General features: G+C 30.7%; 3 protein-coding genes across 7 annotated transcripts in view; 2 read left to right on the forward strand and 1 right to left on the reverse strand.

Moving 5' to 3' along the window:
- LOC124535507 (pyruvate carboxylase, mitochondrial) overlaps positions 1-9,815 on the reverse strand; it is a 52,069-nt gene extending 42,254 nt beyond the window's left edge. For 3 of the 4 annotated variants that reach the window (XM_047111715.1, XM_047111714.1, XM_047111712.1), the window contains exon 1: positions 504-644. The gene's annotated coding sequence lies outside the window, so the exon portion shown is untranslated. Of the gene's footprint in view, positions 1-503; positions 645-9,727 lie in introns of those variants that run through there. The other variant, XM_047111713.1, reaches the window with a different exon arrangement.
- On the forward strand, positions 5,945-8,805 carry LOC124535508. The gene is made up of 4 exons (XM_047111716.1): positions 5,945-6,048; positions 6,543-6,752; positions 7,433-7,562; positions 8,328-8,805. The coding sequence occupies exons 1-4, from the start codon at positions 5,977-5,979 to the stop codon at positions 8,432-8,434; spliced, it is 519 nt and encodes a 172-aa protein (XP_046967672.1). The 5' UTR covers positions 5,945-5,976; the 3' UTR covers positions 8,435-8,805.
- A 1,847-nt stretch (positions 9,816-11,662) lies between the features above and the next one.
- On the forward strand, positions 11,663-18,657 carry LOC124535782 (zinc finger protein 675-like). Of its 2 annotated transcripts, XR_006966833.1 has the most exons (6): positions 11,663-12,097; positions 12,352-13,348; positions 14,409-14,562; positions 14,955-15,101; positions 15,764-16,221; positions 18,389-18,499. XR_006966833.1 is itself a non-coding variant. In XM_047112115.1 (5 exons), exons 1-5 carry the CDS (start codon positions 11,957-11,959, stop codon positions 18,609-18,611), a joined length of 1,662 nt encoding a protein of 553 aa, XP_046968071.1. In that variant the 5' UTR covers positions 11,663-11,956; the 3' UTR covers positions 18,612-18,657. The 2 variants fall into 2 exon arrangements, 1 of the variants encoding a protein (XP_046968071.1); XM_047112115.1 differs by lacking the exon at positions 15,764-16,221 and having other exon boundaries at positions 18,389-18,657.
- The last annotated feature ends 761 nt before the right edge of the window (positions 18,658-19,418 follow it).

Consider the following 19,418-nt stretch of genomic DNA (forward strand, 5'->3'; position numbering starts at 1 on the left):
ATAATGTTACTATTAAATTCCGTAAAAATCTTGGAGTATTGAACGATGAAAACTTAAATATGTTTTTATCAATTTAATATTTATAACGGTATTATGTCATTAAATTTATTTACAGCTTTTTATGACGATAAAGATGAGACTAATAAATACTTATTACGATTCTTATCACAGATTGCGACCTCAATGCATTTCAATAATGCTTACGAAGTTAACCTCACGAAATACCTATTTCGCGTCAGAGAAACATGTTAGCGATGTTCTAAATATATAGAACTAATCAGTATTTCTTTCAAGCTAGTTTATATTTGATGAATTTATCATCAGTACCTTCGCACCATTAATTAACAGAACGTACAGTAAGTATGACTTATTACGACTGAAGGTTAAATAAGTTATTCGATAAAATTTAAATTATTTAAAAAAAGAATAACATGAATGTAATGTAATTTAAATTGTTAATTAACGTAATAATATTAAAATTAAACAAAAAAAAAATCAATTACCTTACGAAACTTAATGACACGACACTCAACACGTCCGCTCAAAGCGGTGACCGGCACGACACTGACGTTTTAGTATTTGTTTATGTAAAATAAACCAGGTCACAGTGACCTCTAAGAAGCTTATCAACGAGTTCAATGGCAAGAGGCATATAATATCATATTCTTAATTATTTCTCACTATGAAGCTTTTCAATTTCTATAAGGACCAAATCATTGGTGATCTGATCTAACAACCGAACTGAATGCCTAGACGCAGCACGCGACATACCTATGCAATATAAGAAATACTGATAACACGATACGGCTAAAACATTCATTAATTTCTTTCTGTTCTGTTTTACAAAGTCACTAAAGTAATTAAACCCGAAAATATTTGAAATTAATTCTATCTCTTTCTAATGATGATGAAAAAAAAGGATAGCAAGTTAGTTGGTTCTGTCAAATTTCAAGGCAGAATTTTGTACCTCTGTGCTAACAGCAATCACATATAGAGATGCTGTTCAGGCATAGTCAGCAGAGTACTAACGTAACGTCCTAGTAAACGAAGATTTATCTTAGACGCAATATATTCTTTAATCGTTATCAATTTATTAGTTCGATCGCAATGAAGATTATAAGTACATACGCTGATCACTCGGAAATCATGCGCAATGTAATATAATCTCCATTAAACTATTCATCTCCATTTAAGTGTTAGTAAAATAAGAATACTGGATACAATACATTATTTCAATGTTGTGAATGGCAAGTGCAATATGTCATATAATAAATTCAAGCAATTCAACACGACTTTATATTATAAATGCAAAACCTTGCTATTTGTAACGCTTTCATAAATACAAATATAATACATATTGTTATGAAGAAAGTTGAACTAACAACAGCCTGTAAATTTCCCACTGCTGGGCTAAATCCTCCTCGCCCTTTTTGAGGAGAAGGTACAAGAACAACAGAACTAAATTCCCACTTAAAGACATTGCCTACGAAGACGAAAAATAGTATTTGAATAAAAACATTATTGTTCTAAGAAATATATCGATTACAGATTAAACTTGAATTAATAAAATGAATGAATGAAAGTTCGTATCGTATGTGTACCTAAGTGATTTAAGGCCTCAAATTAAGTTGATACTTTCTAAATTAATTTATGTCGACAACTTACAATAAGTGGAGATCGAATCGTATCGGATAAAATAAATAAGTCAGTGGGTATTGTTTGGTATTAACTACTTGCCTAGTATTATGATTAACGTCACAACATTGCAGAAAGGCGTAAGCGTAAGGCTGGCATATCAGTTTATGATAAAGGGATCAACAGTTTCTTGATAGTAGGACTTTGTGCAAGTCCGCCTGGTTGGGTACCATCCACTTATCAGCGATTCTGTCGCCAAGCGGCTCGGCATTGTTGTGTTCCGGTTTGAAAGGTGAGTAAGTCATTGTAACTATATGGACCAAAAATCTTAGTTCCCAAGGTTGGTGGCGCATTAAAAAAAGTAAAGTAAGGCTGTAAATTTCCCACTGCTGAGATAAGGCCTCCTCTTCCATTAAGGAGAGGGTTTGGAACATATTCCACAACGCTGTTCCAATGCGGTTTGGTGAAATGCACATGCGGCAGAATTTCGATGAAATTAGACACATCCTCACGATGTTTTCCTTCACAGCCGAGCACGAGATGAATTATAAACACAAATTAAGCACACATATATATAGTGGTGCTCCCCTGGGTTTAAAGCCACAATCATCGGTTAAGATGCGCGTTCTAACCACTGGGCCATCTCACCAACAAAGTAACAGATGATTAATATTAATAAGTGTTAATGTCTATAGGCGATGGTGACCACTTCATCAAGTAACATTTTTTTTATTTCGCCTTTCAATTTAATATTTATTAATTTTACACATTCACAGGTTATATTTTAAAATAAGGTCATTATTATACTTATTTGCCTATGACTGCATTATAGCATATAATTTCTCGTTACAAAAAAACGAGTTATTTTAGCCGCCTAAAAACTCATTTGGTTATTGAAGGTTTTCCTATTTATTGAGTCATGATTTTATCAAAGTTAGGCCGTAGGGAACACCCGAGTGATTTTATTTATATTGTTTTTGGTTATAAATCTATAATATTTTTGTTAATTAAACTAACATCAATGTGTCTTAATAATGACATAACAGGTTTCGACGATTTATGCGTTATATTTATAAATAGACATTTGAACAAACATACATTGGTATTTTTTATCAAAATTCGTTTAGTAACTTCTTAATTATATAATAATGCATCTTACATTAACGTTAATTATGTACATATGCTGCATGATAACTCGAGGTCAAATTATTTGACACAGTAATCATTTTTATCAAAATAATAACAAATATTCCTGTTTTCCGAGAAAAAAAGTTGAAGACACTAAAAAGTATTGAGACTAGGCAATCTGTCTATACCTACTTTAGTATAATCGGGCGAGATCAACTAGTTCGTTTGATTACATATTTTATACTCTATTCCAACCATAACAGGAAAAAAGACAAATAAAGAGCATTTGAAAGCAAATTGACGCGATATCATTAGTCATAAGATTTGTTGACTAATTTGTGACATTGACTATGGATTTGCGAATACATGAGAAAACACGAAAGGCTTTCAGAAGTATAATGACAGTAGACACAAAAAAGAACCAAATGAATTATTAAATCTTTTTTTCAAGTAATTTAAATAAAAATAATTAAGACAAAAATTCAGTAACTAGTGAGAAGAAACTGATTTGTTTATATGATAGACTTAACATTCCTGTTACAAAACTGTTAGAAGTGACTCTATGAATTTTAATCGTCTTCGGGACGGATCAGCGTGATTGTGAGATCAGATTGATACAACGCATCCGCGATCTTTTATTACTCGCCCCTCGCAAACTATTTTTGTTTAACATTATTATTTGTAACTGTATCCGTTATTAAAACTGCTCACGTTACAAATAAACGAAGTGGTTTGTAAGCAAAATAACACTTAATTCCTTGACTCATGTTTTTCTTTCAATCTTTTGTTTTTGTTCTTTCATTTTTCTACTTTCTACTTTTCACTTTTTAATAGTGAAGACCGTTAATCCTTATCCTTAATCCAGCAATAGCAGCAATCTTACATTTCGTGTAATATTTGTATACAATACGAAGAGTGAGACCTATTATCCTTTATGGGTTATATACATAACCTATGTTAAGGATAATTAGTCCAACCCCTAATGGAAAAATAAAATTAAAAATTACCTTAAATACATTGAAATAAAACTAGCTATAACGGATTTGAATCGCCTATATTAATTATTTTTAACATCCCGACGTTTCGAGCACTTTACAGCGTTCTTGGTCACTGGGGAGAGTCTACCCGTGACCACGAAAGCTGTAAAGTGGCTAGTTTTATTTCAATGTGTAATCGTGAACATTTAAGACAACATTACATTAAATACATGCATAGCAGAGTCATTTGAAGACTAAATAAATTTAAAAAATAAATAACGAAAACATAATATAAACTATCTTTCTAATACTACGAACATAGAAATTAGGCTGACCACGCATTTGGATGAAATTTGAAATAGATATAGTGACTTAACATATAAGCTACTTAACTAAATAACCCCTCTCTCTAACATACAAACATATAAGCACAATGTGGTTTTGTAATAATTCTCTAAACATTGTAAATATTTGATTATATTATAAAATTAAACGCATACACGTTTTATTATGAGTTCTTCAAAATTTTCGACAGCTAGCTAGATGAATTATATACCAACTAAACTAACTCATAATTATACCTACACAACATATAATATATTAACTAAGTCATGACCGCACTTACGTTTTAAGCTAAACTAATATTTTGTCCTAAATGGTAGTCCTTTGAAAGTTTATAATAATAATCTTACAAAAGCCCTTTAAGTTTCATAGTAATAACAATACTATTAACAGTTCGTAGGAACTATAAATAATAATATCATTTCTAGCTAAGGGTCCGATAACAGACGAAAAGAAGTTCGCACTCAGGTTTTTTTTTGATGATGTGCTTGTAAATACAACAGGTCCGGTTTCTACGACTTATTTATTTACTGTTTCTATAAAGATGAGGTTTTAAACGTCAACAAAAGTGTTTTCGGAATCTTGTACGTAAAATTTCGTAAGTCAAAAGATTTTCAGATTCATTAGGCAAATTAAAATTGCATGGCTAGCTTAACCAGGCCTAGTGGACAGTCAGAGTAAGAAAACCTTCGTCAGTTTTCAAATTCATTCCTTTATCAAGTCTTAAACTCTTAGTACCTTTTGAATGTAAACATCAAATGTGTCATTCTTAATCGGTAAAGCACATTATAGCTTATACTGAGCACACGAAAATAGATCTTAAGGTAACGAACCTTTTCTTACCCCGAATGTATTTGTAATATTAGTCGACTTTTTTCTATGTATATATAGAAACAATAGAAATAAAATATAAATATAGAACAAATTTAAGTATTATTTCGTTAGCCTTACCATGGCTTTTTCAGATAAAATTAATTATTTTTTCTTTTTAAATACGTCCCTGTGAATTTTAATGGCTGGAACCTACTCAGCATAGCACTTATGTTCTATTTCAAATAACAATTTACGCTCAGTTCGAAATCAAACCGTTAAGTGTACGCCAACTATTTTGTTAAACTCTTAATTAATAATTATCAAACTTATGGACGACATTGTATTAATTATATTAATCAAAAATTATTACTTTCTGCAGTGCTGTTGTTACAATAATTGTTTTTAATTATATCAAAATTGTGCTGTTAGTACAAAAGGTCGTATGTGTAAATTTGTTCAGTTTTATCGATACATTAAATGATTTAACAGTTACGTTATAAATAATATTCATTGGCAGATTAACGAAACAAGTGAGGAAAATAAAAATATTGTTGATAAGACAAGAAAATATCAATTTTTCAATATTTTTGTTTTGCTCAAGATAATAAATACTAGTAGAGCTATTCTGTAAAAATTAAATCAAAAGTTAGCGTAGAAAATAATAATTTTATGTCAGAAATTTATATAATCCATTTTATACAATTAATATATACTAATTTTATAAATAGGAAAGTAACTCTGTTCTGTTACATTTTTGGTAAGGTAATGTAAGAACTCTATACCCTATGTACCTAATGAACCCTAGGTTCATCGGTTAAAACTATTCAAATTCTTAAAAGAAATTCGTCACAAACTGGATTCCACACGAAGTAGGGGTTTAGCTAGAACTTATAGAATTTAAATAATATGAGCAACAAATGGGTCAGAATAGCTTTACTGGTATACATAATGTTTAACACATTTTTGTTCTAACGATCACAATTCATGTGTCATAATTATTTCCGATCATTATTAATACGATTTTAATTGATTATTGTGGTTTAGTTTGAGTGCCTCATTATTTTATAGAAAGGAATTTAAAATGTGCGAACAAAATTCTGCAGTCTACGCGAACATTAAATTGAAAGTTATGTTAATTGGAATTATCACCTTTGTAAGTACCTATTTATTTATTTGATATACATATTTTGATTATAAAATCAGTAGCAACCTGTAAATGTCCCACTGCTGGGCTAAAGCCTCCTTCCAAGAGAAGAATTGGAACATATTCCTCCACGCTATTTCTATGCGCGTTGGTAAAATACACATGTGGCAGAATTTCTATGAAACTAGACACATGCAGATTTCCTCACGATGTTTTCCATCACCGCCGAGTACAAGATGAATCATAAACACAAATTATGCACATGAATATTGAGTGGTGCTTGCCTGGGTTTCAACCCGCAATCATCGGTTAAAATGTACGCGTTCTAACCACTGGGCCATCTGAATTATAGAATCATTGATTTATAATTTAAATAGGCTTCTAAAACTTACAAGATCCTTAAATCGTTGACGTCGATACTACTGCTAAGAACTGGCAAAGAAATCAGAAACTGTAGATAATAAATGATAAAACATTAAGAAAAGCCTCTTAATTTGTTCCAGATACTATGTTTTATAGGTTTTAGTCTGGCCCTATACGTTATAATATTAGAAGAATATAATCAGACGAAGTTTCGATTAACTAATAATTTGCAACATGTATTGGATATGGACATCGATAGTGATGTGATTGACTTGGTTGCTGGAATCGCAGGCGTCATATTCTTGTTGGCTATGATCTTCTCCGTTCTTCTGCTTATTGGAATACAAAAGGTAAAATTAATCTTCTCATTACATTGTACTGTACTTTTTACATGTTTTTTGCCATAAATATGTATTATGTATTTATATTTGTGCAACTCTGGGTAGGTTTTACCCACTATTATTGTGATCCAGTTTGAAGCTCTTAGTGAGATAGTAACTACAGGCACAAGGCACATAACATCTTAGTTCCCAAATTTGGTGGCGCATTGGTGATATAAGAAATGGTCAATATTTATTAAAGCGCCGTTGTCTAAAAAAATCCATATATAAACAAATGTCGGGGTACTTTTAGAATTCCGTAGCTGGAGAGGGGCTAAAGATTGTAGGGAGGTGTTTTTCAATCCCCGTTACAACTCCCATTATAAGACGATGTCCATATTTTGAGACATTACAAAAAAATGTCTCGTAATTTTAAGTAGGAATTAATTTTATAAAGAATTTTGAAATGCAAAAAATGTTCTATTATTAATATTGAAAACACACAAACACAATTTATTTGTAATACATTAAATTTATTAATAGAATTTCTTCCGCCAAACAGCGATAGTATTGTTGTTTCGGTTTGAGACTAAGTGAGCCAGTGTAATGATAAAAATGATAGGTATTGTTAATATTTAATACATAAGCATGTGTAATCTTCTAATCAGCTTTAAAAATGAATGTGTAAATTATATTTTTTTTTTTTTCAGAACAAATCCGGTTTCGTCCTCGCTTATTTTGGTTATAGTACTATGCTAACAATGCTTATAATATTAAGCGCACTCTTGGAACTCATCCAATATTATTGGGCCCTAGCCATTCCTACTTTAGTTCTATCAAGTAAGTCTATTAAAATTTATATCTATTATTCCTTAATTATCAATCGTAACGTATGTATGTCTAGTGTAATAAATATTTTGAAACCCGATCGCAGCGCCACCTATTGGGTCCAATTTAAAAATCAATCAAAAAATCATCAAAATTGGTCCAGCCCAATAAGAGTATAGTCTTAAATTTTCGCGATTATTACACATTTAAATAAAATAATAGTAATAACGGATTTTAATCGCGTATATTAATTATTTTGGACATCCCGACAACACAGTCTACCCGTGACCACGAACGCTGTAAAGTGCTCGAAACGTCGGGATGTCCAAAATAATTAATATACGCGATTAAAATCCGTTATAACTAGTTTTATTTAAACCAATAAGAGTAGTTCGGCTACAAATAAACTCACATTATTTGAAGATATTCAAGCTAATAATATTTTTTAAGTAAAATAACAGTCTGTTAATGTATGTAAAATTCCTTTGAAGTAAATATATTCAACCTAATTCCACCGTACTGCTCCAATATGTGTTGGTAATTACACATGTGCATTCCTACACATGAGATAATAATCAAAGGTGAATACCTGAGATTGAACTTGCAATTGTTGGTTAAGATGCACACATTCTAACCATTGAATTCTGTTGGATGGACCTCGGTTCAAATTAGTTAATAAGTTATAAATTAAATATCCAACAAATAACTATGTCGTTATTCATAGATATGAAACCTTTTTTACATTTTTTTTTAAATTGAAAATTATTTATCTTTCAGCTATTTATATAGGCTGCCTCAATATTGTACACACTGTATACGAAATGATGCAGAAAGGATTAATATTAGGCTCTGACAGACACAATCTTATTGAAAATGAATCCTGAATTGACTATAACCAAAAATTGATTTAGATTAAGAATTATTAACTATTTTTTACTTAAGCTATTTTTATAATTTTGTTTTAATATAATACATATGGAGAATATGCTTTATCTTACAGTGTAGTACTTATTGTAATCTAGGATTCGGTAAACATTTGTAATTTACTTAGTTTGTATGCACTTGAGTTTATTTTGTTTGTTCAAAAATCTATTAGGTATGTTCTAAATAAAATCAGAACTTTATTAATACAGATTTGCCAACCCTAAATTCTCATTGCAATTTTATACTTAATTAGTATTTAAAAAAAAAAACAAGTATAAACTGCTGAGTAATACATTAAAATTTATTGTGAGTATAAATAAAGTTACATAAACATGATGTATTATGATATAAGGTCATAGCTTGTGATAAGTACAAGTATATTATTGTTTAATCAATAATTAAGTTCAAAAGATTCATTTTAAAGAAACCTATGGTCTGCAACTGCTGAATAATATGCTCATTGTAAGGACAAGGGTCAGTACTCCACGTGTTGCACAACTACGGTTTGATGGTATAAAGTATTAATATAGTACAAGTTTACTATTAAGTATCAATTTAATTATGAAACTTGTTAGCATTTATTGTAATTGATAAAATGTACTTAATAATTTATTAAACTTCAAAATATAAAATGTACATAGAAAAACATCAATTCATTTAATAAAAAACAAACTCATACAAGTCAATAACTTTTTATAGTTAATATGTAAATGTTCCAAAATTAAAAAAGTAAATTCGTTAATCAAAATATCATAAGAATGCAAAAGTTTCTAAATTTTAATTCATTTTATGCATTGTCATTATTTAACAGGTATTTATATTATTTTTTAATTGTAGATTTTTTTTTAAATAACAATTAACAGAACACTATTAGTTTATTGGTCCTTTTTAATGCCAAAAAAATATTTAATCTGAGAGGGTACTTGTCAATAATTACGATATTTTTGGTTTATAATAAGACAAAAAAATTAAACACGACTTAAATAATAGCCTTTTTTAACATATATGAGTATTATTATTTTTTTATAATGGAAATCATTATGTAATGTAACTAAATAAAATACGATACTACAATATTAATTCAAAAATTGCGTTGTAACACTTTAAATAATACGCAAAAATGTCAAACACAGGTTATTTGCTACTAAATTATTAATAGCGCCATAATTTAAAAGTACTCATTTATTTTTTGTTTAGAAATATTATATTATACATACTGTTAATGCAATAATAATAGTAAAAAATATACTTACTTCTTATGTAGAAAAAAAAAAATTGTTATCCCGCCACTTCTATGACACTTTTTCTAACCGCATACCGATTACAGACTGCAGAAAAAACGACTTCAAGACATTTATTTAAAAATACTCATGTAATGTATCTATTACGAATAACGATATCACTAGTAACGTTACGAGGAAATTGACGGCACAGATAGACTGTATAAAATAAACTAAATGAAAAAGTTAAAAATATGTTAACCTGATATTGAGATGTTTTTGAAATAAATAAATTAAAGTAACTTAATCGTGTTGGTTTATTTTGGAAACACTAAAAATCCAACTTGATTTTTAGCTTTCTTTGCTAGTGCAGCTGCAGTTATTTGTGTATTTCACAGATGATTTAATAAATTTATCATCTCTGCGATGGCTTACATAAGCTTTTTGTATTACTCTTATGTGGATTGCGGAATGAATAGCAAAGTCTTTACAATTATATAATAAAGCAATGTCTATGTATAATAAGTATATATTTCTGTGTATAAGTCTATTTCAAAAAAATATTTTGCTAACTAATTTTGAATAAATCAAGAAGCATAATTATTATAGTAAGAATCATCGCGAATGGCAAAAACCAAACGCTAACGAAATTTTATTGGGTTAGATAAAATGTACAATCTTATTAGTCTATTTCAATAGAAGTGGGAATACAAGCAAAGCTAAGATTTACGTATTGTAAATGGCTCAAATATTTTGTGCACTATTATCAGTTTTTGATCGATATTTTTATTTATTACACAACACTATTCGTTTTAATTACTTATATCCTCTTTAATTTTATTTCAAAAGCTTCGTCGAAGTTCCAAACTTAATTTTTTTTCGCGAATAGATAATGTTGGATATTTTGTCCTTTCGTGGTAGGAATAGGTAATAGGTGGCTGGATGAATAAGAATATTTGACATGGATAATGAAAGACATAATAGGTAACTATTCTTTACATCGCCAATGCAATTTGCCAATTTGCCAGCCTGCCAACTTGGAAACTGACATGTTATATTCTTGGCGCCTGCAGTAACTCTGGCTCACTCATTCAAACCGAAACGCCACAATCCTAAGAGAGTCCGCTAAATCTTAGGTGTCCTTAGCGGGTATCATCTCCGCATTCTCCATTTGATTGGAATAGGCTATACCTTCAAGTACTCTAGTTATTGGCACTGAAAAGATATATGTACTAGTCCCGTGTAATGCTTTTTTTCCCAAAACGAATTCACAGATAGCCCAGAATTAATTCTTGCAAAATTGTATCCAATTAATAGCATACTAATTCCACATCTCTCGTGAGGAATTATATGAGTATAAATACATAAAAGCTATCTAAATAAATGTAGGGCCACTAGCATCAAGTATTATTTGATGCCAATTTAATATTTCCCGTTGTTTAGGTTTGGGTTGAGATATTTTTATGGTTTAGAGATTAACATGATCTTTGAAATTATATACAAATTTTAAAGACCATATAACAAGAATGTTATATATATATATACATTATCGATATTTTAAAATTATAAATGTAAACGTAACTAACTCTGTCTGTCTGTCGCTCTTTCACGACCAAACCGCTGAACCAAATTTGATGAAATTTGGAATGAAGCAAACTTAGCACAAGTTTGCTCCAAGAAAGGAGGCTACTTTTTTGACTGACTCATTATAGCCAACATCCTTAAACGTGAGCGAAGCCGCGAGCGACTACTAGTCTAGATATAATTCAAAATGTAAATAAAAACTCATTACACCTAGTCTAGTCTATAATAGCATGCACCCATAACATATAAATTCTAATAAAACGAATTTTAAATTCCAATGCTACAAAAATATTTTACTTTGACTATTCAGGGATAAATACGACGATGGCGACACTTGAAGCGTCACAGGTATAACGACGCCGGTGCCCTGGCTGGCTGTAGGTTCCGTCAGCTGTCAGTTGTCACCGTCAGTTTGACTCAAGTCTCGCTTCATATTTATTGTATATCAAGGAGTAAGCACTAAGCACAACACAAGTTAAGTTTAAAACAGACTACAGAGCCCGGATCTGGTTTTCTGAATTCACGTTGAAGAATCCAGAGTTCGGAGTTATGATACAGACGATAAAATCTGATAATTCCTTGTTTCTATAAAGGCTTAATTCCCAGAATGTTGTAACTATTTATTACATTTTTATTGATGTCAGTAAAGGATACATTATTGAACAAATTACTATCGCAATGGCAGCTGATAAAAGCTTAAAGTCATATGAAAACTGTTGTCGTACTTGTTTGAACGAAGAAACAACATTTGATATATACATGGAAACTTTAAATTCTACCAACTTGGCGGATATTTTAATATCATGTACCAGGTTAAATGTGAGTAGCTTGCTTGATATATTATTTGCATACAGATCTAAATATACTATATTTAAAAGACATGAATATTTATGCTCCTGTTCGTACTACTTTCGGGTTGGGTTTAGAATTTAGCTGCACAATTTTGCGAAAACAAAGTGTCTATTTTCAACAATCTACATTCAAATAATATGTAAAAGTTACTATTATTATTATCATTAAAATAGTATGTCATTGATGTGAAATATACATTTTATTTTATATATAATTTTCAGATAAAAAAAGGAGATTGTCTTCCAAAAAAGATGTGTGGCTGTTGCTACAATTGCCTTATGAGTTTCTATCATTTTCGTGAAATTGCAGAGAAAGTAGATACAAAATTAAGAAAAAATATTCCAAATATAAATTGCTATGACAATATTGATGTGAATAAATGTAAAACAGTTGAAATAAAAGGAGAACATGACATGGATGTTGATTACTACATCTTTGAACCAAAGATTGAAATGAGTAATGAAGATAATCAAATACTAGATGAAAATAAAAATTTGGACTTACACATAGACACAAGTGCATCACAGAATCTTAACAAATTTCACGAAAAGGAAAAAAAAGAAAAATATAAATGTGCAAATTGTAATAAAACATTTAGAAAGTTATCTAGACTTCAACATCATATCAAGAAACATAATGTTCATGATAATTATAATTGTGATGAAAGCATTGACTCAAAAAGTCACGAGGAAATAGAAACAGTTCGTCCATTGAATGACAATGCAATAACGAATGATAGTCAAAATTTAGAAAATGGATTTCCATGTCAGATTTGCCCATCAAAGTTTAAATCTACCAATTCCCTTTCAGCTCATATGAGGAAACATACCGAGAAAGGTAGAGTGATATCATGTTCACAATGTGGGAAGATATTTAAAAAAATTAGTCATTTAAAACGACATGAGGTTATGCACAGTAGAAGTAATTTTCACAAATGTTCTCTTTGTTCGAGATCCTTTCATAGTGAAGAAATTTTAAAAGGTCATATGAACAAGCACAATGGCATCAAGCCCCACACATGCCCAATGTGTCCGAAGTCATTTGCTCATTTGTCAACATTGACAACTCATATAAAAGTTCATAAGAAAGATAAATTCCTGTGTCCGACTTGTGGGAAGGAATTTGATTCCAGTGCAAATTTAGACCAGCATGTAAGAAGACATTTGGGATTAAAGCAGTTTGAATGCACATTATGTCCGAGGAAATTTGTAAGTAAAGGTTAGTGTAATTTAGAAAATTATTAATTCAATGACCTGAGATGGCCCAGTGGTTAGAAAGTGTGCATCTTAACCAATGATTGCGGGTTCAAACCAAGGCAAGCACCACTATATATATGTGCTTATTTTGTGTTTATAATTCATCTGGTGCCCTGTGGTGAAAGATAACATCATGAAAAAACCTGCATATGTCTAATTTAGTCGAAATTCTATCACATGTGCATTCCATCAACCTGCATTGGAACATCATGGTGGAATATGTTCCAAACCATCTCCTTAATGGAAGAGTAAGCCTTATCCCAGCAGTGGGAAATTTACAGGCTGTTACTTTACTTTTTACTTTATTAATTCAATATCTAGCACTATCTATTGAGTGTATATGTAAATGTGTTATATGCAGTCCTTTATTTCTTGGTGCATTATAATGAAACTTTGGTATTTTTCTTATGATATTTCACATTACAAAATTATAATATGTGACATATTGACAAAAGACTGTTTCAATGAAATAATTTAGTTATAATTTACTTTAAATATACATCTGTATATCCTGTGCACAGAAACTCAAAATTTACTCACACACACAGTTTAAAGTTCTTTCAGAGTAGCATTGCATATACATATAAACATGTATGAAGTTGCTTTTGTAATTCAATGTGTTGAATTTTGTTAAATTAAATTAATTTAATGTATGTTTATAAAAGATTCAATAGTAGTGCAATAAAACTACTAACACAACATTAATTTATGTCACTATATTGATCTTCCATAAGATACATATATTATTTATCCGCTTATTGTATATAATAATATCCTTTTACCGCCCATCCACCAATTTAATTACTTCTCCGCTGCCCGTTCGAAATCTTTGTTTTTCTCGTGCCAGGCAGTACTAGGCGCCACGCCACGGTAGGAAGTAACGGGAGTCCCACAATATGGTGTCGATAACCGAATTAATAATTATACTAATAAATGTTATTTCAAATAAAAACTTTTTCAAAAATTTCAAATATATTTAAGTATATTTAAAAAATCATGACAGTAGTTAATATTATTTTCAGGTGAGTTAAAGTCGCACTCCATAACACACACAGGAGAAAGGTCTTACACCTGTGATCAGTGTGGTGCCACATTTACAAAGCGCAGTTCCCTTGGAAAACATAAGTTACGACACCTAGGAATCAAACCTCACCAGTGTGAAACATGCTCAATGAAGTAAGTAAAATATTGTAATTTAATTCTGGAAGTTTAAATTGAATTGTTATTTATATAAAAGAAATCATGATTCATTTGGTGGTAGGGCTTAGTGCAAGCCCGTCTGGGTAGGTACCACGCACTCATCACTTATTCTACCGCCAAACAACAGTGCTCGGTATTGTTGTGTTCTGGTTTGAAGGGTCAGTGAGCCAGTGTAACTGCAGGCACAAGGGACATAACAACTTAGTTCCCACGGTTGGTGGCGCATTGACGATGTAAGGAATAGTTAATATTTCTTACAGCGTCATTGTCTATGGGTGATGGTGACCACTTACCAACAGCTGGCCCATATACTCGTCCGCGAACTTATACCATAAAAAAAATTAAAAACCATTTTTATTAATCTACAGATTTTCAAGTAAGGATCATCTAAAGCGACATAATCGTATACACACTGGGGAAAAACCATATAAATGCGATATGTGTGAAAGAGCCTTCACACAAAGCAATGATCTTGTGAAGCATCGCCGGGCCCATTTAGGGGAGAAAATTTATAAGTAAGTTTGTTCAATATAATAAGTTTTTATATATAACATGAATAATATACGAGGGGTGATCCAAAAGTAATAATAATTGATACTAAACAATGTGAATAATGTTATTAAAAAAATATATTTTTCAACATAGTCTCCTAATAAGTCAATACACTTGGTACATCATTTTTCTAACCAAGAATTCCTTTAAAAAAAAAATCTACTCTGACTCTCCAAAAATTCTTCAACTGCAGCCATAACTTCGCTGTTGTCTTCAAATTTCTTGACTCGCAGATGTTCTTTGAGCCGAGGAAAGAGATAGAAGTCACTGGGGGCCAAATCTGGGGAATAGGGTGGGTGTTCGAGTATTTCGAACCCGGATTCTTGGATGGCAGTCATCGCAACTGCGGCTTTGTGAGACGGAGCGTTGTCTTGACGGAACAACACACCTGCTCGCAGTTTGCCACGTATTTTTTGTTTGATGGTCTCCCGCAATTTTCTTATTTGGTCTGCATAATAAGAGCCCGTAATAGTGGCCTCCTTTTCCAAGTACTCCACCATAATAATTCCTTCAGCGTCCCAAAAAACAGACGCCATAACCTTCCCCGCTGGACTCGACACTTTGAATATCTTCGGCGTCGGTGATGAGGCTCGCTTCCATGTCATAGACTGTTGCTTGGTTTCAGGATCAAAGTGGTGGATCCAGGTCTCCTCCATAGTCACAAAACGTAACAAAAAAATGTCTTCATCACATTGAAACTTCTCGAGATTCGCCAAAAGTCGACTCGTTTGTTTTTCTGCTCGTCGGTTAACATTCTCAGCACCCACCGCGCAGACACTTCGTTCATATGCAATTCATTCGCCAAAATTCTTTGAATGCTGCCATATGAAAGCCATGTGATCTCAGCTACATGCCTGATGGTCACTCTTCGATCTGCCAATACGATATCTTCGACTTTTTGACGTTGTCTTCAGTGAGGGACGTGGATGGGCGTCTTTCGCGATGTTCATCTTCTGTGGATGTTCTGCCCAACTTAAATTCTTTGGCCCAGCGCGAAACTGTGGAATATGGAGGAGCAGATTCCCCTTATGTTTCCACCAAGTCGCAGTGTATGTCTTTGGTAGACATTTTCTTCAAACAAAGGTACTTTATGACAGCTCTTATCTCGTTTTTCTCCACATAGATGAATTATTGTCGACCGTCGCTATTCAAATGATTGTATCTCCAAGGAATGATGACCTATTTATATAATTTTTTTATCCTGAACTAGTGGGTATATAAAGAAACTAAACAATTTTTTTTGGATTTTTATGAAGTCTAGAAATACCCTCTTATCATTGCTTTTGGATCACCCCTCGTAGTTAACAAACACTACACTACATGTAATGTCGTAAATAAAAAAAAATCTGTAGTATTTTTATAGTATCAGTTCTGCAACCCTGCGAAACCGGGGTGGATCGCTAGTAAGAGATGAACTGTTAATATTTTGGTTAATTTTTTTTACAGAACTATAAATTTTACAAAGAGATTGAATTGATTGACTAATGATCCAAGGCTAAAAAAAAATTAACAGGTATTTCTAAGTGCTTTGGTATAAAAAATATATTTATATCGTGCTATCATTTTTTTTTCTAATTATAGTAATCGTTCGTTAAAATAAAATAAAAAATACTTTATTTATTAATAAATTATAGTTTAAATCTGTATAAAAAGTTTTAATACTTAATAATTTTAACCATTAAAATATTCATTTCATAGGCGTTTTGAACATTAAGGCAATTTATCCGTTAATATGTAGTCTATTCCTAAAGCCAAATAAACAACAATTGAAAGCAAATTGACGCAATATATATGGATATGCTCCATACATCGATACAGTTAGCGTTGAGGTAAAAATTGTTGGTGATTTTTAAGACCAAATTGCCTTTCTCAATATGTTTTGTATTTCGTAATCTACTATACCATTCTTGCCGAAGATTGTCGATGCATATTATTTATTCTGAAGTACTGTACAAATTTTAGGGTATTTTCAGTCCCCGTCTTTTTAATCTGTCTCCCAATTGTGACGGTTTCTATAACTTCTACCTTCCATATATACAGTAAGTATTTCGCTACGTCACTTAATTTTCTGGTCCCCTCTGTTGTTGATGAACTGATGTTCCGTCAGAAACTTACTGTTATGAAAGTGATTTGGAGACGCCACTACTTATCAAATAGTTAAGTTTGTTACCACAAATCAAATGCCAGCAAAGCACACACATAACATGAAAAAAATATCTCGGATGTGAATTGTATCTTTAAACGGATCGATTTGCTTGTTTATATACATTCGAAAAGGATTTCATGAAAAAAATACCGACGAATTGATAACCTCAAATTGTTTAATAAATTAATATTTAATTGACGAATACAATAAATAGGTACTCATTAGTAAATAGTAATAGGTTGTTTACTATTTATTATTATATACTTTCTAAATTCAGTTCATTTGGATTATGTGTGATGATTATGTTTATAACATTTTAAGCACGAAGTCGTGTTGTGCGATTGAGTCAATGATCTCTAATAAACAGATATGTTATATCCATACTAAACAACAGAAAAAAGTGTGCCGCGCCGGGGACCGTTTATTTTAGTTTATTTTTACATTTCGTTAAAAGTAAAAAAGATAGCTTGATAAAAAAAATAAGTAAAAGGGATAACTAGATGTTTTTTTAATTACGCAAAACGTATTACTACGTAATTATGATGTATTATAACGTATTACAACGTAAAACGACTAAAGGCAAACGTCCCAATTAGGACGTTTTCTAGTCTTCACTTTTTGCGCGTTAATAACATATCTGTTTACTACAACATCATTGGATTGAGTTTAATTATTTAATGATAATTTTTTGGTTTCTCATTGAAATATTCGGTAATATCCGGTTAAGTTTACTTGATCTATTTATTTATTAATTGTAAATTTTCTATACTGAATGTGTAACTGTTTTTGCTTTAGTACAGTAAACCCATGATTATTATTATATATAATAGAATCGGCAAATATAGCAACTATATTTGGTTTTTTATTTTTGCCGAATATTAAAAAGGAATGGATCGAATGCTCGATTCGATAATTAATTAGGACATACATAAATTAAATAGAAATTAACATTCATACAGTAAAACATTCATTTTTAATTTTTATAGAATTTTTAGAAAACAATAACATAGGTATTTATTACATATATTAATTTGAGTACATTCATAAGTATTTCTAGCACATTGTTTTTATTTCCTATGGTTGATAAACGTTATTAATTTGCAGATGTACAGAATGCAGCGAGAGCTTCAGACTCCATATTGAATTGCGACAGCATTTATCAGACCATTATATTTCATCACAACTTCAAATTTCGAACAAACAAAATTTAGAAAAGGAAGAAGGTGCTGCAAAAGAAGTATCTAATCCTGTAATTAGAAGTGACATAACAGATGTCATCAATGACACGAGTGCACAGATAAATAATTTGATTCAAATTAAAAAATGATTTCTACCCCAAACAAACGAAGCGTTGTTGTTCCATAATAAGTACACGACCTGTAATCATATTTTATAACAAATGAAAACAAATATAATTTGTTTAAATAAATATATTCTTCCAATGCTAAAAAAATGTTGGTCCGGAAAGCGAATAAATGTTAAAAACATAGTCCAGGAGAGAAATTGAATGATTTTATGAATGTTTCTGAACAATTAGAGGGTTTTTAAGTATCAATTCGCTTTGATGTATATTTTATATATATATCAAAGCGAATTGAATTTTAATTATAATATAAGAGTTTAATTATAATATAAGAGTTTTTATTCATCCAACATTTTTTGTAAGAAGAATGGACTTAAAAGACTTAAGAGTAAGGTACTCCTATTTTTTTTAATTCTATGTTACTGTGTAGCTGGTCTAATACAGTTTTTTAATAGAAATTAAATTGTTACCCGGATGATGGGCAATTATAAATTTGCCAATTAACGTTTTCGAGAAATTGAATTGAATACACAAATACAAAATTAATATATAGTTGTTCCTAAATAATTATGAAATATTGAGAGTAAAGGTTTTATTTTTATTTTTTTGACTCAATTATTATTATTAAACAAATACATAGTTTAGTAAATCTTTGAAATGCGCAGAAATGGTAAATTTATCTTTTAAAGATAAAAGTGACGTATCTCATTGAACTTTATGTTAATTAAAATGATTATTTAAAAAAATAGTTGTTTTATTTTGACCTATTTATAAGATTTATCGACATAGATATTCTAAGATACAAAGATGAGTCTTTGGTGTGTATTGCAT

The sequence above is a fragment of the Vanessa cardui genome, chromosome 15, assembly GCF_905220365.1.
Source record: "Vanessa cardui chromosome 15, ilVanCard2.1, whole genome shotgun sequence".
NCBI classification, from domain to species: Eukaryota; Metazoa; Arthropoda; class Insecta; order Lepidoptera; family Nymphalidae; genus Vanessa; species Vanessa cardui.

Bases quoted from the DNA above. Each gene is read 5' to 3' on its own strand.
- LOC124535508 (XM_047111716.1), top strand. From the start codon at position 5,977: ATGTGCGAACAAAATTCTGCAGTCTACGCGAACATTAAATTGAAAGTT. The intron at 6,753-7,432 runs GTAAAATTAATC...TTTTTTTTTCAG, and splicing joins TGCTTATTGGAATACAAAAG to AACAAATCCGGTTTCGTCCT. The intron at 7,563-8,327 runs GTAAGTCTATTA...TTTATCTTTCAG, and splicing joins TCCTACTTTAGTTCTATCAA to CTATTTATATAGGCTGCCTC.
- LOC124535782 (XM_047112115.1), top strand. From the start codon at position 11,957: ATGGCAGCTGATAAAAGCTTAAAGTCATATGAAAACTGTTGTCGTACT. The intron at 14,563-14,954 runs GTAAGTAAAATA...ATTAATCTACAG, and splicing joins TGTGAAACATGCTCAATGAA to ATTTTCAAGTAAGGATCATC. The intron at 15,102-18,388 runs GTAAGTTTGTTC...ATTAATTTGCAG, and splicing joins TTAGGGGAGAAAATTTATAA to ATGTACAGAATGCAGCGAGA.